Raw genomic sequence first — 23,262 nt, 5'->3', positions numbered from 1 at the left:
GGCTTGGACTTCGTGTTTTCTCCGAGCTGGGCCAGGGCTTCCTGGCTGAGCAGGGAGATCAAAGCAAGCATCCTTGGGTACGGTGCCCTGCAGCCAGGGCGATGCTGGGGAACAAGAATAAACCATTTCCTTCCTTGCCTGCTTCTTCTCGGCCAGCCTGGGAAGAATGTTCTAGCAAAAGGATTTCACTGGCAAGGGGTATCCCCAAAAACTCCAAGCCTGAATATTTCCTTAACCAGAACAGCAGTTCTAGAGTAACGCGGGTCCAGAAAAGCCCTGCGTGACTCACATGTCCAACCAAAACAAGGAGGATTTCCAGCCTCATACATGCAAAACAAACCGCCCCTGAAGAATCTGCAGACAAAGAATTCCTTGCAGAGATCGGTTAGCCGCTCGTTTCGCTTTGAATAATGACCAGGCAGGAGAAAATCATAGGCAGCCTGGAGTCAGCTCGCTAAAGGAAATTAAAAATAGGCAGTCTTTGTCAAGCACTAGTTGTTATTCTGATTGAGGATAAAAGGAAAAAAGGGGCGGGGGTATTTTGGAATGTTGTATGCTGAAAATTTGGGATTTTTACCAAAAAGGAAAATGTAAATGAAGTTTGCACACCAAAAATAGCTTTTGGGTTTTGCTGATATTTTTTCTGTGCTCATTTCAATGCGAATGATAGCTTTTGCTTGCCGATTCTGCCTAGCTGAGCACTTTGTCAACTGAAGTGTGCGAGCAGGGGCGATGTTGCAGGGGGCTCATCCCCAGGAAGGAAATCTTATGGTCAACAGAAGGTGCAAGCAGTTATTTTCCAAACACGATGGCTGTGTTGTGCATCTCTACTGCAACACATGGGCTGTGAGCGTAGGGGAATGAGGTGCTGTGTTCTGGAGAGGTGTTTGATGGTTGAGTACCAGAGCTTAGCGATGGATCCTCCAGCATTTTGGGAGCGCCAGGTCTTTCTAAACCACATCTTTTAGCTCAGCTCTGGGGCAAGATATTTGAGGTAGGATGGGCTTATGCGGAAGAGCAGTCTAGATGGTTGTGGTGATCATCTCCGTGGTTCTCCTGCTAGCAAGGGAGAACCATTCCTTGTATTCTCTGGGAGTTGGTCTTTCCAAAAAATAAACAGATGGAGTATGAGGTGCTGCTTCTTCCCTTCCTGTGCAGCTCCGGTGAGAGAAAGCTGACACAGGCGTGAGGATGCTCCCCTAGGCTCAGGTACACCAGAACCACCCCAGCCTTTCCTGCTCTCTGGTTTCTGTGCCTCACCTTAGGTCTGTGTCTTCAGAAAGAGGTTCCATAGAGGGTGATGAAAAATGCCAGTTTGTCTGCGTGAAAGAGAGAGACAGGGACCAACTATGTGAAATCCAGCCTCTCATGGTAACAGTCACTGTCTTCTCATTAGCCACCCAAACACGGTCACTGCCAACACAACCTCTTTCTGTTCCTGGATGCTTGTCATCCCCATTTGTTCTTAGAAAGCAATCCTAGACAGCAGTCTTAACATACAGGATGGTAGGCAAGCCAAAAAATTGCAGTGTTCTACCAGAAGATGGAGAGCCCATGCTCTCCATCACCATTGTCGACTTTTCTATGCCTTTTCTGCTTTCAATTAACCTTTCATCAGGAATGACCAAGCAGTACATAGTCTGCCAGCTGAGGTCTCACCAAAGCCCTGCACAAAGCTTCCTTGTGCTGGAAATGTCTCTTTTGATAGGACCCAGGACTATATCTGTTGTTTCTGCAGTTGCATCAGTCTGCCAGCTCAGAGAGATCTTGAGGTCAGTAAGTACACCCAGATCTTTCTTTACCTCCTTTGTTTCCAACTGATGAGCTCCAAGCTAACAGCAGATGTTTTACCATCAGTACAAGAGCTTGCCCTTCAGTTTTATACTAGTGAATGTCATCCGTTTCTCCCTCTAGGCATTCAGGTCATCTCACTATTTGTCAGATATCCTGATCCTCCCCTGTGGAACAGTCCCTTCTTCCTTGTTAGCAATTTCGTCAGCACAGGCCTATTTTTAAGGTCACACTCACTCACTGTAATACTAATGCAGATTCATCCTCAGGTTGTTTCTTTCACCCTGATCCTCTCTAGTTTGAAACAGCTCACAGCTGACTCCTCCTTGTTCTCTTCCTCCTCACTTCTCACGTATGAGTCTTTGATTATTCTTTTCAATGGGTTTTCTTCTACGATGCTGCAGGTTATTAAGGTTGGGCCAATAAGCCAAGTATTCCTAGATAACTCTTATTTTAGTTATTAAGGTTGGGCTGATAAGCCAAGTATTCCTAGATAACTCTTATTTTAACGTGTGTTTTATAGTAGTCATTGTCTTGCCATAAAGAATAACTCTTACCCAAGTGTGTCATTCATAGTATTGCTCTGGGAGCTGCTGCTCAGCGCTGGGAAGAAGGAGGTGTTACCAGTCCCCTCATCTGACCACAGAAAATGCTCTGAATGTTGTTTTCATCTCGCCTGTGTTTGCTTCCACCCTCATTCCTGTTCCTCTCCTGCCTTCATCCTTGTGACCAAAAGCACTGCAGTTCTTGGAGGCCATTTCACTTGGGACACAATCTCTTGTGGGATGTGGGGACATCAGACAGAGTTAGGGAGAGATGTCCTTGCTGCATGGTGTCCCTTGCCTCGCCCCATCTCCTTCTGTTGTTCTCCCCTCCATTTACATGCATGAGAAATGTTCTGCCCTTGGAGAACATGGCCCCTTCTGGGTCTGATGTGGTTCAGCTTGGCTTGCCGTGTCCGTGGGACATCATAGTCCCAGGTTCCTCCTCATTTCACAGTAATCCCTCACTGGAGGCACATGCTTTAGGACCCCAGCCTCTGCTCTCCACTGGGCAGTGAAATGCTGTGCCAGTGGACTGTCCAGGCCACCTAAGGTCTGAGTCACCCCTCAGAGATACCATTGTCTCTCCACTGACCACAGAGCGCATGTTACATGAGGAAGCTTTCTCCTCTGGATGCCTCAGTGAGGGGAGCAACCCTACATAAGAAAAGTCCAGGCCACCTGGCTGCTCATACGGTCTCTTGCTGGTGGAGTTACTTCAGGCTGGGGCATAGCAGCTGTAGCCAAGACTCAACCTTCTCAGCCCCAGCTGGAGCCCTGCCTCACGTTGGAAAGTTCAGGTCACGAAGCAATGGCATTAGAAGGATTCTCGCTCATCTTTATCATGCGCTGGCGGCGGATCAGCCTGCCTGCTCATCCCTCTTGCTCCTCTCCCCACCTCCCTTCTCTTTCCATTAATCTGGTCGTCCATCTGCCTCTCGGTCTTTTGCTGCACCTTGCCAAGTTCCTCACTGCCGGAGCAGGGAGGCACGTAGTTCGGTGAGGGAGGGAGGGAGCGATGCAAACCCTTCCAGGAGCCCGTCAGGAATACGAGTTAGCGCCGAGCGTGCTTTGCGTCTCAAAGGCCAGCGGAACATCTCATCCCCTGCCATCAATAGAAAAACAGATGGCAGCACTGAGGAGGGGGCCTGGGGCTTGCTGGAGAGGGGGGTGGAGGCGGAGAAGAGGAAGCCCTCCTCCACATTGTGGTTTGCGAGGAGGCAGTTGTGGTCGTGATGGTGTGTTCGGCTGCTAGGAGGGAGGTGTTTGCAGCCTCTAGGGCAGGTCCTCCTAAGTCATCCTGAGGTGACCACCTGTGCCCAAGAGCAAGCAAGGCTGTTGACTTCAGAGGAGAAGACAGCATGTACAGTGATCCAGGTTGCACTCTTGGACTATTCCTGCCATGGTGCAAAATAGTCTAGGCACGAATGGGGCTGCTATAGAGCATCTCCTAGCGTGTGCACCTCACTGGCTCTGCACTCCTCCATCTCCCAGCACAGGGGCTCCTGTGGTTCACAGTGCGGCTGTGGTTTAGGTGAAAAAGTTCATCTGTTTTTATCACCATCATGTTTACCCGGCGTTACTCACAGGATGGAGTAACCGCCGCTGTCCTGCTCAGACACACTCTGAGGAAGGCAGGCGGCTCTGGCAGCAATCAGAGTGCGTGTGGGCAGGCATTTCTGGGCAGCTGATGTCGTCCCCACCTCCAGATCTGTTTCGTCATTGCGCACCGGTAGTGAAGGGTTAATTGCAAGGGATTTAAGGCAGCATGCTTTGGACAGACCACCGGCAGGCAGGGCTTTCATAGTGGTGTGGTTGGAGCTGGGCAAGAGCTACTATGGCTGTGGTCTGCCTCCTAGGGAAGCAATTCCTTCCTGATGTGACTCGGTGCCTTCTCTGGTTGAGGTTGGCTTTGCTGCGCTTTGCTCTGAGCAGCCCTGCCTGCGTGCTGGGGGAACATGCAGAGAATTTGGCATGAGGTCTCTTCCTCACGCCCTGCGTGAAGACGGGCCGTACCAGAAATCTGTCATGAGTGTGAGGTGCTGGGAATTTCTCAGGTCTTCCCTGCATGAGGACAAGGTCTCACTGCCCTCGCGTGTGCTGCTGGTCAGGTTATCACGGTCGTAAAACATTAATCCATTCCCTGTTTTGTGGTTTTCCTGAGGTATTTACAATGGAAACGACGAGATAGGGATTGAAGCGTGTTCGCGGTTGCAAGTTGTTCTTGAGTCTCTCCATCCAACAGGTAGCCAAGGACCCCAGTGGATCCTTGGCTCTTCCCACCAGCACGCACAAAACCCTTGCTCAGCACGTCTGTGGCTCATGTCCAGCATTTGCCAGTCAGGATTAACCCCTTTGCAGGCACATGCAATAGGGACAGTGAGAAGTCTCATCTAAAATGAGGGTCGCGCGGTACTTTAATGTTGCGGCAGGCGGGGTGCGACTCGCTCCCTGGGCAAAGCGCTGCAGCCAGCCGGGGTCCAGCTGCAAGCAGCTGCCTCTGCTGCTCACCATCAGTGCGCTGGGGCCCCTTTGGCTGTCCCTCCTGCCAGACCTGGGGGGGGGGTCTGGTTTTGTACCATGGCAAAGCTCAGCACGGGAAACCAGGCAGGAACATGATGCTGGTGGGATGCTCCGCACTGGGAAAGAGAGAGATCAGCTTCTGCTCTCCCAGGGCTTGAGGCAATGAGGACTACAGGCACCCCAGCTCTCCCAGAAGACTCTCTAGATCAACTGGGTATCGCAGCATGGCCAGAATTTAGCCAACCTCTCATGATGCTCACATCAGCACTCTCTCATCTCTTGTCCCTGTGGGAGCATTTCATGACACCTTTATCCAGCCTGCACTCCTCCTCCGTCTGCCATCTGGGTGTGAAAATTCAGAGAGGATCCTATGGGATGCGAGTGCTGCTCTTGCAAACAGGCGAGCGGCAGACCGTGTGCCTGCTGTTCCTTCAGGATTCTCACCAAAGCCAAAGTCTAAAGCCCATGTGATCCAAGTGACCAAACAGGACTTGATGAGTTGCCCTGGATTCTGGTACATTCAAATTTTGGATAGTACCCAGCATGCTGGCCTCCACTTCTCATGAGGATGCAGCGGCGCTGGAAAAAGCAATCAAAATAATTAAAGAGATGCCACAGCTGCCCTTCAAGGAAATCCTAAAACAGGTGGGACTCTTCAGTTTGGAGAGCAGAAGACTGCTGGAGGCTTGCCAAGTCACAGAGGTGCTGGGTAAGATGGATACAGAACTGGGGACCACTCAATGAACCATGGGAGGCTGCAGGGGTGAGTAGCAGCTTTATGTTCAAAAAGAGATTGAACAAATTGGTGGACATCAGGGCCACAAACAGATACTGAGAGGACCAGGCAGGGCTATGCCTTCCACCATGCTTAATGGAGCAAGTGCAGGTGGTGGGGGAGCACGAGGAGCACAGACTGCAGGTAGTGGTCACTTCTGGGTTGGACATGGCCCCTGACTGGTGAAGGCAAAGCCCTTTGTGCTGGGGAGGCGGAACGTGAGATGGGGAGCTCTCTACATACCTGCTGGGTATGTTTTCATGCTGCTCTTGGCATGAGAAGCACGGGCTGCTTAGCGTGGGATCTAGCCTTCCAGGAGATGAGCCCAAAGAAATCTATTCCTCTTCCAAAAATCTCAGTTGAGGCATCCTTTTCCCAAACTGTGAGAAAATCTCTTTCCTGCACACACATAGAGTGTGATTACAGAAACCTCATTTTCTTAGGAGACAAAGCAGAGGGAAATAAAATGACCACACACCAGCATGGTGCAAGGACAGGGGACAGGCACAGCTCTCCTGCCTGCAGGGACAGGCTCACAGAGCCCCAAAGGATGGGGGCCTTTTGTCACGGGTAGGACCACGGCATCCAGGCAGACCACCGGTGGTGGTGGAGACCCGAAGAGGTGGAAGCAGCCTCAGCTCCCCCAAGCCAGCACTACGGCTGCTTCTCTGCCCTCTCCAGCTCAGGTGCCATCCCTCCATCCCTGTCCACCTCTCGCAGCGGTCACAGCCGTGCAGCCGGTGACACAGACGGAGGGACTGGAAAGCCACCGAAAGCACCCGCTGAAATAAAAATCAAGGAGTCGCTTCTGATAATAAACAAACATCCCTAGGCGCAGCCCAGCCAACTGCTCTTCCAACACGAATATTCATTCCCCTTCAGCTCCTTCATCCCTCATACATTGTTTTTCTTTCTGTTTGAGATCTGTAACAAGAACTTGGCAGAAACAAGATACAAGTGGGTCAGGAGGCCCTTGTGGTTTTCAGGGCTTGTTTTCCATAACCCGTTCTATCCTGCAACATATTTTGCACAAATGGCTTGGCAGGAGATCTAATCCGTGGCAGCAGGCGAGAGGCTGAGGACAGGATCACAGGCTGGTGTTCGTGGCATGGGAAGTCCTGGCTTCTCTCGTGTGCACAGCAGCAGCCCTAGGAATGATGAGCACTGGGCACCCATCTCTGCGAGCCAGTGTGCTTGCCAGAAGCAGTAAAGACACATGGCATCTTCCTCTGCTCCTTTTTGCTTGTCCTTTCCTACTTCTGTTTTTCTTGATGAAGCACTGGAACAGGCTGCCCAGGGAGGTTGTGGAGTCTCCTTCTCCGGAGATATTCAAGACCCGCCTGGACAAGGTCCTGTGCAGCCTGCTCTGAGTGACCCTGCTTCGGCAGGGACTGGATGACCCACAGAGGTCCCTTCTAAACCCTAACATTCTGTGATTCTGTGATTCTCCTGTTAGCACTGATATCAGGGTGTAAAAAGGACGAGGCTAAGGACCCTACTGTGAATAGATCATGGACAGAGATGTTTTTATGGAAGCAAAGACTTGCTCTGATGTGGTGTTCATCTACACGAACTGCCATCCCTTTCTTCACTCTTGTCCTCGTGGAACGTGCAAGGCCCTTTCCAGATCACTGCCTGCTGAGACGTGGGGTCCCTGAGGAGCAAGGCTCAGAGCAGGACATGGGAGGAGAAATGCACCCCCGTTCAGTAGCCCAAGGTGCCACATTACTCACTTCTGCTGCAGAAGTGGGTTCCCAACCAAATCCTGGCCTAGGATGCAGAAGCGCTTTAGACACCAGGAAGCCAAGGACCTGCTCTCTCTGTGTGGTGATCTACAGCAGCATTCAGGCTGGAGACCAAGCAGCAATCTAACCTCTGCATTCTTCATCCCCTTTCACACACCGATCCTGTCCAAACTCAAATCCAGACCGATTCAAACACGGTCCAGAACTTGGCAGGAAACCTATGTCCAGGGGACCCCCCCCTTCGTCCCTGAAGAACGCCGAGAGCTGCATACCAAGGCTGCTGGGAGCTGGGCTGTTGCTTGCCTTGGGCATGGCAGTACAAGTGGTGGCACATAGGCTGAAATCAGACAGCAGGATGACGCCTTCCAGCCGTCACCTCTTCCTTGAAGCATTCCTTCGAATATGTGGAGTACTTTCTCAAGCAACAAGCCTCTGTTTCCTTAGTGATGCACGAGGAGAAGGATGTTGGAGCTGGAGCAGATGTTCTTGAAGACCCGAGATGTGATGAAATCAGTCTGCACGCTGAGCTAATGGGTGGCTCGGGGACAGCAGCAAGCTCAGAAACAACCACTATTTCTCCACTTTGTTTTCTAACTACGTCTCAGGTGATGGGGTAGGTCTGCAATGTCTCCTAGCAAGCCATCCTGTAGGCATGTGGCTCTAGGGGACAGCTGCTGTGGTTCAAAAGGAGCACGGGAACAGCTCATGGGTCACAAACTGGGAGACATTAAAATGGTGAGTGAAGTGCTGGGTTTGTAGGAATTTGTTTCTCTTTTCTTCAGTCCACTTGGTCCCAGGTGCCAAATTTCTAGAGCTCTCTTCCTCCCTCCCTGCGATGAGCCAGGTAGCGCTTGGTCGCTGCTTGGAATGGCTCAGGGCAGTGAGGCATCCCAAAAAGCTTTTTGAGCAGGAGCCAGCCCTGCTCCCTCTCTGTCCCCCTCTGTGTTTTTCAGAGCTGATTTCCTCCTTGCGTGCTGGAGAACCTCAGGAAGGAGAGGGAAAGTGAATGTGCTTGGGGTGTCGGGGGAGAGGGAAGAATAAAATAAAATAAAAGACACACTGCAACAGAGCCAGGGCCAAGAAAAATATTTAATCCAAACAATGAACATTGTCGTTTCCTCCCACAGTCTGCATTCCCAGTCAACTTCCCTGGGCAAGCTGGGGGAGCCAAGAACGGCCGGGCTCTCTGCCTCTATGTGTGTGTGTGTGCAAGGCAAGGGACGTGTCCTGGGGCCACTGCGCTGTAGCATCGCTTTAACTGGCTCCTGCCACAGCTGCGGCTGAAGGGACTGACACCAAGCCCGAATTTTCTGTAGGAAAACGGTGGGTTGGAGCAATGTTGAAGGGATGGCAGCAGGCATTTCCAGGGACGCAAGCTAAGGCCATGGGGTGGTGGATCCGTAGCGGCTTTAAGGGAACCAGACTTCTAACAAGGCTTCGTGTACTATTCCGCTCCTCCTAGGTACCTCCCAGAGCTTTCTGAAATGTCTTGGCTAGCGGCTGAGGTGGGAAGGAAGGAGAAGCATCGGGCGGGGATGGGCTGCCCTCTGCCCACCCCTGGCCAAGGGCTGCTGCAGCCTCTTCGTGCCCGCCTTTCCCCAGGCACCCCTGCCACGGGCAGGGGCTTGCGCTTGGGACGTGACTTCTCTTGCATGTCTTAGACCCCCGAAGCCGCAGCGGTCTCCAGCCCTGGGGCAGCTCAAGGTTTGTGTCCCGTGGTTCTGCGAGCCCCGGTTTGGGCTGACATCCCTCTTCCACCAAACGGGCTGGGGTTTCCAGCTGGCCCCAGCTGCTGCTGCTTTCTCGTTTCTGGTGCTGAGCATGCGCTGGTGCCTTTGGGAGCTTTCTCTTGAAGACCTGGCAAGGCGGTGGCTCATGGGAGACCACGTGCACAATGATAGGAGACGTTTCCCTGGCAGAGGTTTATCTCCCGGCCCTATCGCTGTCTCCACTGCTGTGCCACCTTCCTCCTTTCTCCTCCAACCGATCTTTCCATCACTAATGACTCACCCATTGCAACACCGAGGTTAACAGCGGTGAAGCTGATGCGCGAGGTGCGGGTCTGACAGCAGCAGTGGCTTTTCCAGGGCTGGTCCCTGCCTGTCTCCCCTGCCAAAATGATGGCTGCCCTGTTCTTCTGGGGCTGCTTTGAAAGCCACAGCGGAGAAGGATGAAGACGCCTGCACCTCCTCAGCTGCAGGGTCGCACACGGTCGTCTCTGCCTGAAAAACGTCCAAGGTCGATGCCCAGAATACCGATGCCCAAAGGGAAGGATGCAAGGACAGCAAAATCCAATGCTGGCTCACAAGCAGCGTGAAAGCAAACCACCCACCCTCCCTGGATGGGGAACAGCACGGTCACAAAGCCCAGGACCTGCGCAGTCTCCCGAAGGCTGAAGAGGAACATTTTGCTTACTGAGGCTGGCTTTGATCCCCCGAAACTGGGATCTGAGCTTTCTCTCGCTGTGGGCAGATTGAAATCACAAGCACTTTTCATCCCGGAAGCAGCGCAGGAGAGCCTTTCAGCTCTTCGGTTACACAATTGGCCAGGTGCACGCTGAATTTTTTTTTCCTTTTTTTCCACCTTCCTCCGAAGCATCTGGAGTGGGTCATTGCCAAAAGCAAGGTACTGGGCCGTCGGGTCTGCTCAACCAGAGCAAAACCGGCATTCCTGGGAAATAATGTTCATCAAGGGCCCATGATGCAGCACCAAAATATGTACGATATCGGTGGCATCTGTGATGTACTCTTTGTGCTCCATCTTTCCTTCGCTCTGTCACACCCTCTCACGCTCTCTCGCAGTGAATCAACCTACCCATAGATTTCACATGGATTTCAAGAAAGGTGTCTGGACCCTGCCCGCCTGCCCGATGGCACTGGGGGCTCCTGGCCAGGCACGACCCCATCCCCGGGGAGGAAGCCAGCCAGCTCGGCCCCGGGGACTCCGCAGGGACGGGGGAAATGCAGCGTGCGCAGACACTGCTCCCTGCACGGCACCAGCCTCCAGAGAAGCGGCACTGACGAGCCCGCTGAGATACCTCCGACCGGGACACGGCGGGATCCAACCAGCCCTTCCTCACGTCCCTCATTTGCCTGCAAGATTCTTCCCTCCTTTTTTTCTTTTTTTTTAACTTAATTTTTTCTCTTTTCTTTTTTCTATTCTGGGCTTTGAGAGCTTGTGTTTTTTTAGCCTTTTTAAACTGCCAAGCACTTGATTCGCGGTTACTATTTTTATGCCGGCAGCGCAGGGCTCGGGCCCGGCAGTGCCAGATGCTGCACCTCCACGTGCTGACACATGCCCCGCTGAAGCTCCTGTCTGAACAAACAAGGAAGATGGATGGGGCGAGCGGGGAGATTTGCTGACACAGCCCGGCTCCCTCGCTGCCTCGGTGGCACGCTGCCTAGCGAGCAGCTCCCTGTCACTTAACGTGGCTTGCAGCAATTACCGTGTTCTTTTTTTCCCAGTTTATACAAGCCGTTTCACAGAATCACAGAATGTTAGGGGCTGGAAAGGACCTCTGTGGGTCACCCAGTCCAACCCCCTGCCGAAGCAGGGTCACCCAGAGCAGGCTGCACAGGACCTTGTCCAGGCGGGGCTTGAATATCTCCAGAGAAGGAGACTCCACAACCTCCCTGGGCAGCCTGGGCGAGGGCTCCGTCACCCTCAGAGGGAAGAAGTTCTTCCTCATGTTCAGCTGGAACTTACTCTGCTTCAGTTTGTGCCCGTTGCCCCTTGTCCTGTTGCTGGGCACCACTGAAAAGAGTCTGGCCCCGTCCTCCTGACCTCCACCCTGCAGATATTTATCGGCATTTCTAAGGTACCCTCTCAGCCTTCTCTTCTTCAGGCTGAACAAGCCCAGCTCCCTCAGCCTCTCCTCGTAGGAGAGATGCTCCAGTCCCCTCCTCATCCTCGTAGCCCTGCGCTGGACTCTCTCCAGTAGCTCCTCATCTTTCTTGAACTGGGGAGCCCTCCCTTGCCATGACTCTTGCAAGACCAAAATGAGACCGACGCAAGTATGAGGGCTCCTGTGGCCTCAAGGGTGACCCACCAGCACGTGACTTGGCTCTTTCTGCTTGCAAAGATGAAACCAGCTAGAAGTCCTTGACAAGGCGAAGCAACGGGATTTGCTGTGTTCTCCAAGCGCTGGGCGAGGAGCAGGGGCAGCAGTCCCCGAACCTGCGCCTGCCTCTCTTGAGCCTTGAGTCCAATTAGTCATTTTTTATTTTCCCCTCATATGTTTTTCCAATGTAATTTGGAGCATGAGTTGTTAAGTTTCCCCAACAAGTGTTGCCATAGGAGCCTGTATTTGTTTAGGGTGGGGTACGGGCTCCAGCGGGTCGAGAGGAGGGGGCAATTAGCCCTAATAGGTGTAGAGAGAAACTGAGAGCCTCTCCTTCCCCATCCTGTCCCTGTCTCGGTCCTCCCCCTACCTTGCACGCAAGATCTGGAAATCGTTTCAGACCTGTGCAGCCGGTGTGGGCAAACCTCCCCATAATTGTATGGAAACTACCGAAGCGGCGGGTGTTGTTTTGCCAGTGAGTCATGACATATGGAGCAAAGCTCAAGGAAAAACTCCACCGCGTGGAAGGCTGCAAAAGCAAATCACACCCAGAAGAGCTCTCCCCTGCCAGCGGCCCCGGCCGGTCCCCTGCCTGCATTCCTGCAGCAGCCAGCCCCAGCATCCCTGCCCTGGCCCTCGCGGTGCTCAAAGTTGCTTGGTGGCTCAGAGACCTTCTTTGATCACCATCATTTAAAACCCACCGATGCTTTCCAATGGAAGAGGAGCGTTAACCCTGTTGTCTTGGTGAAGCTGCACCCCGGTCTCCTCTGGATGTGGTTTGTGACAGCAGTAACAGGAGCCAAATCCCTTCTTGTTTTTGAGTGAGCTACCTAACTCAGCTGTGCCTCAATTTCCCACCTGTAGGAAGGCACATTCTTTCTTCTTCTTCTTCTCTTGTGAGATCTTCCAGGCAAATGCAATCTCTCTGTGGCTGCCTGGATTTGGCCCGGGGACTGCGGTACTGATAGCACAGACAGACTCTGTGGTTTGCCATCATCCCTGCTGCTACTTCCTAAAGTGACATTAGCCTGCATTGACCCCATTTCAGTTCCTCGTGAGTCACCATGACAAAAAGCCACACCAGTTCCCTGGTTTTGGCATGGCATGTGAATTATTTGCGTTATCACCAGCCCTGTGTGTTGGCTTCAGTGCAGCTGACGCAGGGCCATCGCGGTGCAGTGACATTTTTCAGCTGGCTATCATTCGGTTTAGGGGTGCTACGGGCTACTGTCCACCAAACGCTGGGTCCAGGTATTTTTTCTGAAGCCCGGTTATCCTTTGGGGCCACCAGATCTAGTGAAAAGTGGTCAGCTGCTTCCACGAGCAAAGGGGCGGCCAGGTTTCCACCAAGAGCCCTTTCTGATGACACCAGTCCTGCTGGAGGTCGGCCACGGTTGCTGGGCCAGTAGCTACCATCACAGAGCCTGGAGCGGGAGAAGCATTTCATTACTAATCGCTCAGTTAATGAATGGCCTCTCTGCTCTGTTAGCACATTCAGTTGCTGCTTGGCAGTGCTGAAGTGTATCTGTGAGAAATAAACCTCGGCTGCAGATTGCTCCTGACAGTTCATCGCAAGCGCTTCACACGCACGTTGTTCGCTTGCACCGGTCCCACAGCACTGTTTCTCAGCCCCAGTTGGCTGCTTCTCAGCCCCGGTTGCTTGGGTCTCTTCTCCGATCGGATGACTCATGTAACTAAACAACAACAGAACGGGTTTCTGAATGCCTGCTTATGCCGTTTAACGTTTCTGGACAGAAAGCTATTCGGCTGCGATATAGCTTTCTCTTTCCACGTTAGAGCTGAGCGTGAAGAAGGCTTGTTAATGATGGAGCATTTATCTGCGCTGCACCAAGGCAATCTGGGCTCTGCAAATCCCCAGTTGTCCAGGCAGACCCAACGGTGCAGCAAAGGGACTGGGCTGTGCCGTGCAAAGAGGAGCCACCATCATTTTGGCAACACAAAATCCCCCACCACCCAACCAGGTTCCTTACAGAGGGTGGGATTTGAGCCACGAAGAAGAGAAATGAGCGGGAAGATGGGCAAGACTGAAGCTAGGAGGTGGCCACATTGCCAGTATTTCTTCTTATCAGTAAGCTGGTGCCTTCCCTGCTCAATACAGAGCTGAATTTTGCCAGCAGGGAGCTAGTGCTTAATCAGGATCCCTTTTGTTTGTCCCACCTGGCCACCATCTAAGTCCCTTTGTAGTCCAACCTGGCAAGGTTTGGTGGAGCCATGTGCTGTGGACAGGGCTCGAGCCTCCAGTGGAGAGTCGAGAGGAATTCGGGGACATGTTCCTCGGGGTCAGAGCCAGACCAAGAGCATTCTGGAAAAGGCACGGTCCTTGCAACCAGCACTTGCCAATGCTTGGCTTGGCTTGAGTGCAAGAATTTCTGGGATACTCCTGACCTTGCTGAGCCTTTCTCATAGTCCAAGGGAGACAAAGAGCTTGCCTTCCTGAGACTGATCCTCTAGCAGGATGATCTACCGATCCTGCTAACAGCCTCTCTGCACTTAGCTGCCCAAGCCAGGTCACCAAGCTCAACTTCAGAGCCAAGCTCTTTGGGAGGAGGGGTGTTGGAGAGAAGAGTTGGGTCAGCTTCTTGCAGAGCCCTGCCCCAGCTTTGAACACGCAGGGAGCTGCATTACAGTGGAGACACATGAGAGTGGAGTGTGAAGGTGGACGAGCAGATGAGGTGGTGAGCTGACTCTTAGTTGGGTGGCACTGGGCTCCATGCAGAAGCACCGAGGGGGATGGGGATGGAGACTTGTGACATTCAGGTTGAGGCCCTCTCTGGAGATGTGGATTTGTTTTCTCTTTTCCTGACACAACTCCCTGATCCTCGAGCTACAGCTGCTGCCCTCCGAGCCCCCACTACTCTGTTACACACCACCCAGCATACCAGTCTTCTGGTGCCCTTTGGCTTTGAACAGGGAGTTGTGTATGGTGGAACTGGGCCTTGGCCGATGTCAGAGGCGCACGGGGGCTCTGCTTTTTGGGGGCAACCTTATGCTTCTGAACAACCCTTTCATCAAAGACTCGTTTCTCTACCTAGCCCTTCCAAGCAGACGGCTGGTGCGACACCATCAACAACCGGGCGTACTGCCAGTACGACGGGGGTGACTGCTGCTCCTCCACACTGTCCTCCAGGAAGGTAAGCGAGCATCTGCTGCGGCGCTGGCCAGGATTTAGAATTAAGTGGTGACTGCTAGCCATGCTCCTTGGCTTTGCTGACCGTGGAAACGAGACCGCAATGCAATTCTCCCACGAACGGAGAACAAACCCATGATTTTAAACCAAAGCCAGCTGAAGCTGATAGGCATCATCCCACTGATTAACAGCAGGGTTTGGACTCGGGCCAGAGGGACTGAAAGCTCAGCCCAGCTCCCACTGATCTTCACGGGATTCCCTCTCATTTTGGGAAACGAGTCCCAAAAACATGACTTCCATAGGAGGTAGTGCTAGCTGTGGTGAATCAGAAGTCACCTTGTCATATAATCGAGCAATCTCGGGGGATCTTCAGTACGGTCCGTCAGTGTCTGCTATGGACTGTCTTTCCCTCCCAATTCTCGTGAGGAGGGAAAGAGGGAAACAGGGTAGAGGGAGCAACTGGGTGATGGGGTTGCAGAGACCGTTCTGCGTCTCCCATCACAACCTCCCCTCCCACCTAACTTGTTATCCAGCACTTACAGCCCATCCTTCCTGAGCATATCCAACAGGAAAACAAATCACAGGGCATGAGATAACTTCTCACTGCAAAAATATGTGAATTTGGATCTTCTCGTCTTTGTTGTGGAGCTTGAATCATTTTTCCTTTCATCACGCATGCACACACAGAGAAAAGGAAAAATAAAATCCTGGGAAGATCCAGTTGAGATAGGAGAGAAAAGGCTTTACACCCAAGTGATGAGTGAAACATCCACAGTGATATCATGACATCTCAGAGCAAGGCATGGCTCTCAGGAGGTCTGAAACATCTGGATCTCTGGCCATAATAAAGGAGTTTGCAGTGGAAGGTGGGGGGATTCAGTCCCACAGATCCCAGGAGACCCAGCCCCAGCTCACATCCTCCACGGGTCCCAGATCTCCTGCGGCACAAGCTTCCAGCACGTCTCTGTTAAGGCAAATGCAGAAGTATGGGGTTTAAACACCAAAAAAACACTCCAGCTTCTCAGTGGCCAAGGCTGTGAAAAATCAAACATGCTTCCACAGTAAGAAAAACTCCTGGCTCTGAGCCTGGTGTATATAAAACCTCTGGAGGAAACTGTTTTCTCAGCTGCCATGGCCCATGAGTGGGCAACTGTCAACCAGGAGCCAGATGCTCTGCTGGTGCCCTCCCGCTTTGCCCTGCTGCCACCAGCTAAGGTGACAGAAGCTTGCTCGGCCACGTGCAGTTGCTGTAGAGAAAGCAATGTGCAATGAGCCACCTGCACGGGATGTCCCAAAGCAGCGCAGCTTGTGGGTGGCCATAGACAGACCCACTGCCTGCCCCGCTGAAGGCCATTCCTGCTCACACAGCCTCCAACCTGTCTGGGTTTTCTTAATCCGTAACGCACAAGAACTGTGTGCATCTCCCCTGGCTCCGACATCGGGGCAGACAGCCTTGGCAGCTGGGAGCTTGGTCGAGTTCCTCCCAGAGGTGCAGAAGATGAGGCTACCTTCATGCTTTGCTAAGCCTCCAAGAGCCAGGAGTAGCCTGAAGGACAGGTCCGTGGGCTCAGACAAGGACAAGGGAGGCTTTCTAACTGGGGCCAGGATAAAACTGAAATCTAGAGGTGCCTCACCACTGCCAGCCCTAGTCGAAATGATTCACACCCACCAAGGGAGACTTCTCCCCAGGGTTTGACATTTGGGGTTCAAGACTCAAGCTGACCCTCGGCTGCAAAATTTCGAACAAATGTTAACTAAAAGGAAAACGCCAAGAATAAAACTCAGCCAGGGACAGCTTGTATCAGAGCCCGGTCCTCAGCGAGTGCGGAGCCTGGCTGTCTCCACCACGCCAGCAGCATCAGGGCACAGCCCGATGCGTCTGTCTGTCTGTGCTGGGGTGCGGAGGGCTTGCAGGGACATAGGGATGGTGGTGGTGGTCCAGAGAGCTCAAAGCAGGGGCTGGGTCTGGGCTTACCTCTCCCCTCGGTCCCCCCAGGTGATCCCATTTGCTGCTGACTGCGACCAGGACGAGTGCACGTGCCGGGACCCGGCGGCCGAGGAGAACCAGTAGCATCACCACGAAGGTCCTCTGGGTCAGGCGAGCGCCGGAGGAGCGAAGGGGCCGCGACGGGGGCCGCTGGGGAGCGGCGGGAGTGAGGGGGCAGGAGGCGTGAGGAGGAACCAGGCAGGGGGACAGTGGCTGCGCACGGAGGGGACGGGTCGAGGCCACCGAGCAGCCGGCGTGAGGGCAACTACGTGGGGGGTCCGCTCCCCATTGCTGCTCCCTCCCGAACCCAACCGGGACACGGCGGTGGGCCGGTGCACACTCAAGGGGCTCAGTCAGGGGTCCGGCACCGCCTCGGCCATGCGCTGGGCTGGGGTCCATACCGACAGCCCAGGCACCGCCACGGACGTTTGTCCTGGTCCGGCGTCTGAGTGTCTGTCTTTGCTCTGGATTTTGTCACTAGTCACCCCCCCGCTGCTGTACAGACTTCTTTTAGCAAGGTCGAGGTAGTTGTGATCTCTCTGCAAATATTTAAACTTAATTATATATATATATACATATATATAATATATATAAAAATATATATTATATTTTCTTTGCTCTTGATGAAGCTGAGAAAGGATATCCTTTGTCACTCACCCATGCTGCTGTGAAGTAAAAACCATTGGGACAAACGCAAGTCGGGGCGGGAGGAGCAGGGAATTTGCCCTTCCTTGCTGAGAGGGAGCTGGCAGGAGGACAGAGAGAGAAGCTAAACACCCAGGCCACGCCAGGAGAGAGCTCCCCAGGCAAGGCGGCGTGGAGGCTGCGACCTCAAGGAGCGCTCGGCATCTCGCAGGCACCAAGTTTTGCCCTTGGGATTTGCTGGTGCTTTGCTTTGCTCTGCTTAGGGTCTGGGTTAGGATTTTGAGGTTGAGAAGAAACCCTGCTGTGCCCTTGCATCACCCTGGGAAGCATCACCATGGCAGATTTGGCGGCTGCCCGGCACCCGTTGTTTCAGAGGCCAATGGGAAGGGTTACATGTCCATGGGGATCACTGCGTGGTCAGTCAGTCCCTCTCTGCCTCACTCCCCCCGGCACCCAACCGGATGAGGGATGTAGGTAGCTGTGTGATGCTCTGAATGAAGGACGATGAGGCGGTCCTTCTTTCCTTTCCCCACATCTCCTTTCCAAATGTGACCTTCAAGAGTGTTGTCAGCAGTTCTTGGAAGACACCAGACCCTGTAATGTGAGGAGAGACGGGACCCAAACGAACTGTCAGGAGACTTTGAGCATCATCTTGTCCCATTGAGATTTTCCTTATTACCATCGCTGTGGCCGAGCCCACCACAGTGGACATACAGTCGCTGACTTTCACGAGTCTCTTGCTCCCGTAGGCACTCAGTGAAAATCTTCAGCTTTCACTTCTAGCCCCAAAGAACCCCAGCTAGAAACTTTGCTCCCCGTAGTTGGTTCCCAGAAGCTCAGCTTGGCAGCCTGGCCCTAGCCCCACAGAGGCAGCGGGTAGGGAAGGGGCCTGGCTCCAGCTGGGACCATCACTGATGGTTTTGCGCTGCGAAGAGGCAGAGAAAAGGGACAGAAAGAGGAGAGCAGAGAAGGGACCACAGGCACCCCGGTGCAGCCCCAGGCTGGGACCAAGAGACCCAAGGCTGCCTGGCTGCATCCTGCATGGCCTGTGCTGGTGGAGCCAGGCTCCAAGCCACGGTTTCTCCAGCACAAGAGCGATGGAGAGAGGGTGACACAGTGTGGAGAGACCGGGGATTTTCAAGGCATCCTTTGGTTTTCTCTAGCTCCCACCTCCAGGATTTTTGTGAGGCATCTCCTAAAGTTATGGTTGGCTGGAGGACAGGAGCAGGGGCAGAGGCGCCTGGACATCCCACCAGCACCCAGGGACGAGATGCCTTGTCCTTCTCCAAGCCGTCTCCTGATCCCAAGAGTGTCCATTGCCCCATGGCGGGTCATGTCCTGCCTGCCCTGGCCTCGGCAGGGATCTGGGAGGGGAACGATGGGCCCCATCTCCTCTTGCAGCAGGGACATGCTGACATTTCTGTTCCCATCACGCACGGGTGACAACACCAGGGGTTTTCATCCAAATGCACTGTCAGCTTGGAAGAGAGCTGCAATTTTTTTGACAGTGATCCTTTTTTCAATCAAAATTAAAAAACCCCAACAACAACAACAAAAACCCACAAGGATATTTTTTTTAAAAAGCCCTTTGAGAGTCTCCTGGCCCTGATGCCCCCCAGAAGGTGCAACTCGGGCAGCATGTCCTGCTCCACCAGCACAGGGGAGGGGAAATTCAGGGGTCTCGGCACAGCAGGAGCGGGGGCCACGGCAGCCCCCCACCAGTGGAGACGTGGGATGAGGGGCACACGCCGTGGGCGATCGGAGAATTCCAAGTCGCGGCATTCTGTGATGCCAGACCCTACCTGGTGCCAGCATTACCCGGATGCCTGTGTGTTTAGCTGCCAAATTTTCACCCTCTTGGCATGAAAATCCCGGTCTCAGCCACGCCATGTCCCTGCTCACCAGTGGATCCTCACGGATAGAGGAACTGGGGCGGGGGGGGGGGGGGGGGGGGGCGCGGAGAGGTGCTGGCTTGGCTGATAAACATTTGTGCTTCTGATGGATAGCTTCTACGTACGGATTTATTGTTCTTCTCTGTCGACACGGAGCGGTTTTTGTCCCCTTTACGGTTTTATTCACAATGGAGGCTGCTGCTATTTTTATTTTTTTTGTATTTGATAATTATTTTTTATAAAAATCTATGAAGAAATAAATAATCTTCTCATCCTCCACCACTTTTGCCTCCTTGCTTCACCCCAGGCGGGGGGGGGGGGGGGGGGGGGGGGGGGGGGCAGGCTGGGGGAGGGAGGCACCCATGGTCCCATATACCTTCCTCTGCCCCAAACTATGGGTTCTCACAGCCCGGGGGGGACCTCCTTTGGGTTTTGGGTTGGTGACACACACACAGAGCATCCCCTCCGATGCTCTCCCTGTCCAAGGCTGTCACCCAGGCAGCTTTTGCTGTGCCACCAGCTGCAAGGATAATTTTGCAGGTGGTCTCCTGCTGGGTTATACCGGGAACTGGTCTATCGCCGATCGCTTTTTGTGATTGATCTGCCTTAAGGGTAGGGAAAGTGGGGGGCTGGGGGGGGGGGGGGGAGCAGCGGGTGGCTCATACCAGAGCCAGAGAGACATGCCAAGTGGCACCCAGGCAAGAGAGTTAAAACCAAAAAGATGATCAAAGCAGTTGCTTAAAGATTTTGGTGGGGTTTTTTGAATCAGCTAGACTGGGAAACACCAAAATGCCCTGCATGAGGTGGGCGGTGGCAGCCCTCGGTGCCCAGGCAGCCAGCTCCAGCCTCCCCATCGGACAGTGGTGAGCCCACGGCACCCATCTCCACTTCAGGGCACCACTGGCACGAAGCATGACAGGGACCAGGGCAAGCTGATGCCACAGTATCAACTGAATCCCATCCCATGGATGGCCCCAAATCCCACAAACATCCCGTGTCACCAAGGCAGGGGACATCCACAGGGCCCTCACGGTTTAGGACTTCACTTCAAAGATGCCCACAAGTTGCTGTACTCTGCCCAGTTGGCCAAATGTGTTTCTGGTGCTCTGGAAAATGGGATTTGCAGCATCTGATGAGGTGGCTTGTCCCGTGGAGCCTGCTGCAGCCACAGCCACGCATGTCCCCAGCCGTATCCGAGCATCCCCTGCGGATCAGCAGCACCTGGAGCATCTGGGCCAGGTTTGAAAGTCCCACCACCCATCAGAGCTGGCAGGCTATCGTGCCAGTGGCATGAAGAGGGACAGCACGAGGCTTCTCCCTGTAGCAGACGTTCCCTGTTGCAATTCCCAGTTCCCAGTGGACCTCAGTCAGCCAGGTCTCCCACGGTGCTGGGTACGGAGCCACAATGGTCTGCAGTGGCCACAGCTGGCGGCCACATCTGCAGCAGGACCAGCCTGCCCTGTGGTCGCTTTTTAAGGCCTGCAGGGTGCTTTACTGGGAGGAAATACTGCTTTTTATAGACTTTAGGGGAAGAGGATTACACGGTTTGTCTTCTTCCCACTGCTACCTTTTCCAGTGTTCAGGGGGGTTTTTTTGGTGTATACCTTATGGGTATTTTTTCCCCCCCCTTTTTTAGGACAGTTTCAACTGAGGGAATAAAATGGCCCTGAAAAACGTCAGGTTGGTTTCCAAGTGCAGAACAAGCCCGCACAAATGCCAGCTAGCAAAATCCAGGCTGCATTTCTGATGGACCACTTCTGGGGACATTGCAAGCCTCCCCCCCCATCAGACAGGGGCACGGTGGTCCCCTCAAGGAGCCCCTTTGCTGTGTCGGAGCTCAGCACCGGGTTTGAAAAAGCCAAAGCTGTGCTAGGAGCTATTTCTCTTCTCTTCGCCACACGCTGCACTTGGAAGCGCTGGAGAGGCTGAGTCACGGCTGAGCAAGTGGAAAGGACTGAAAAACACAAGGGCTCGCAGTGGGTCGGGAGGCTGCCGGACCCCAGGTGGCAATGCCACGGCTACAGAACTCAATGAAATCCCAAATTCCCTCCTGCAGGGCTGTTGTGAGCGTATGGAGGGCTCTGGGGCGGCTGGGGGCATTGCACAGCCCTGACTGGGGTGCCCTTCCCATCACGACCAGAGCCATAGGTACCCAGCCCCGACTGAAACAAGCTGAGGTGCTTTGGTTTGGTGTCGCTGCTGGAAGCCAGCGAGGTCCCAGCAAGCCCTCGGTCCTCCCGGCTGCCTGCACCGGAGCGGCTGGGGATGCACAGGGGCACGCAGGCAGGGCCGGGGCTGGGATGGAGATGCCCAAAAGCTGAAGGGAGTGTACTCTTGCTTGGGGACAGTCAACTCATCCTGAATCTCCTTCCTTGTTACCTTTGATTTCCCTTGTTGTGTCCTTAAACCCCACTCCCTCCCTTCCCAGCCATCTCTGACAGCCACGTGCCTCCCTTTGCTCTGCACCGGCCGCTCCTTCACTTCTGGACTCTCTCATCGCTCCCCAGAGCAGGAACAGCATCTCCCGGCGACATCGGATGTTCTCTCTGCGGCACAGATCCCCAAGTCAAGCACTTCCACTGGGGCTGGATTTGCTCCCACAGAGGACAGCACATTAAGAGGCTCCACAGCCCCAAGCAACCAGGACCCCACTTGCAGGTCCTGCATTCAGATAAAAAATGGCAGCCGTCTATGGCCGTAGCCAAGTGACAAGCTGTTCTCCCACCCCATCCCCTCCTTTCTGCCGAACACCCAGCCTCAAGGCAAGAGACGCCAGCCCCTGCGTCCCCAAGACGAGGGGGACGTGCGGTTGGGCCTGGGGGACACGGTGGCTTGTGTGAAGGCCCCACAAGTGCCATGTTGTTCATGCATACGCTTGAAATGCCGAAATCCCCGCTGGTCCCTGCTTTCTGAGGATGGATAGGGACCGCTGGCCAACGGTAACCCTTCCACCATGCACACACCTTACCAAACCCTTCCTAAAGAGCTGTCATCTTGTGTCAGCTGGTGACGCATCCTTTACAGCCCACTTCCCTTCTTGGGTGGCTTTCTCCGAACCCTCATCGCTTACAAGCCAGATGACCCCCGAGGAAATTCTACTCTGGCAAAGGTGCGATGAGCCAGCCGTGCCAAGGTCTTACACAGCAGCCCAGGCTTGCGACCACGCACCCTGCTCCTCCTCCTCCTCCTCCTCCTCCTGTCTTGTTCCACAGCCACAGGTTACTGTGCGATGAGCCAGTGGCAGCCACAGCACTTAACTGCACGGAAAATAGCAGAAGGAAAGTATTGGGTGTATTTTTAGCTTATTTTCCTGCAATTTAGCAGTGGGAAGAGAAAAAGAGGGAAAATCAAGTTGTTCCATGAGAGGTAACGATGTCTGGTTTCCTATGGATTCGTGAGCTATAAGCCCCTAAATTCCCCCCTCTCCCGTGTCCCGCCCAGGCACCCTGTCTGCCCGCCGGCAGTAATCCCCCCTCTCCCCAGGTCTCCTATCCATCTGGCAGGGCGGGTGGCAACGCGGCCTGGGCTTGGCCAAGGGGCCAGCCACCACATGTGCCGACGGCCTGAGTACTCGACATGGCACTGCCCTGTAAGTGACTTTGAAGGCATCCTTTGTGTCTCTCACCTCTGCTCAGGCACTGATTTTGGCATCGTTTGTAGGACATTAATGTCCTTGATGCTGGTAGTCCTGTCTCAGAGGTCTGCCAAATGGACCAGGAAGTTCTCAGGGAGTGGCTGACCACCAGACACCCCATTCCATCCACCTTATATACTAAAAAAAACAGGCTAAAAAAGAGCTTTTTATGACTCTACTCCCAAATTGCCAGCATCCACCGAGGTTTGCAAAGCAAGGACGGAGAGCCCCTCGCCAAGGACGTGTAAATGCAGTCTCTCCCCTCCCAAACCCGAAGGTGCCTGCAGGCACCCACACCTCCCCCTGCCCAGCAGAGCAGGTAGGCGAGACGAGGCGCAGGACACGGCTCCGGCTATGGGTACCGAGCGGTCTGGGACTTGGCTAACCCAGTGGGCTGACGGGCTGATGCGAAACTTGTGTGAAGACGCACCCGCGTTCAAAGGCCGGGAGCGTTTCATCCGCTACCAAAACATGACATCAGCTGGACCAAAACCATAAACAAACACTCCAGTTTGCCAGA

The 23,262-nt window shown here is 53.8% G+C and overlaps 1 protein-coding gene across 1 annotated transcript in view; it reads left to right on the top strand.

Moving 5' to 3' along the window:
* The window catches only part of PAPPA2 (pappalysin 2), a 94,630-nt gene extending 77,975 nt beyond the window's left edge, over window positions 1–16,655 (top strand). Inside the window, exons 23-24 of the mRNA XM_075424102.1 lie at window positions 14,490–14,588; window positions 16,581–16,655. Coding sequence (XP_075280217.1) covers window positions 14,490–14,588; window positions 16,581–16,655 — 174 coding nt within the window. The remainder of the gene's footprint in view (window positions 1–14,489; window positions 14,589–16,580) is intronic.
* The last annotated feature ends 6,607 nt before the right edge of the window (window positions 16,656–23,262 follow it).

Source organism: Opisthocomus hoazin, chromosome 6, assembly GCF_030867145.1.
Source record: "Opisthocomus hoazin isolate bOpiHoa1 chromosome 6, bOpiHoa1.hap1, whole genome shotgun sequence".
Taxonomy (NCBI): domain Eukaryota; kingdom Metazoa; phylum Chordata; class Aves; order Opisthocomiformes; family Opisthocomidae; genus Opisthocomus; species Opisthocomus hoazin.
Note: the sequence above shows the minus strand (reverse complement) of the source record. Positions and strands in the feature narration are given on the sequence as shown.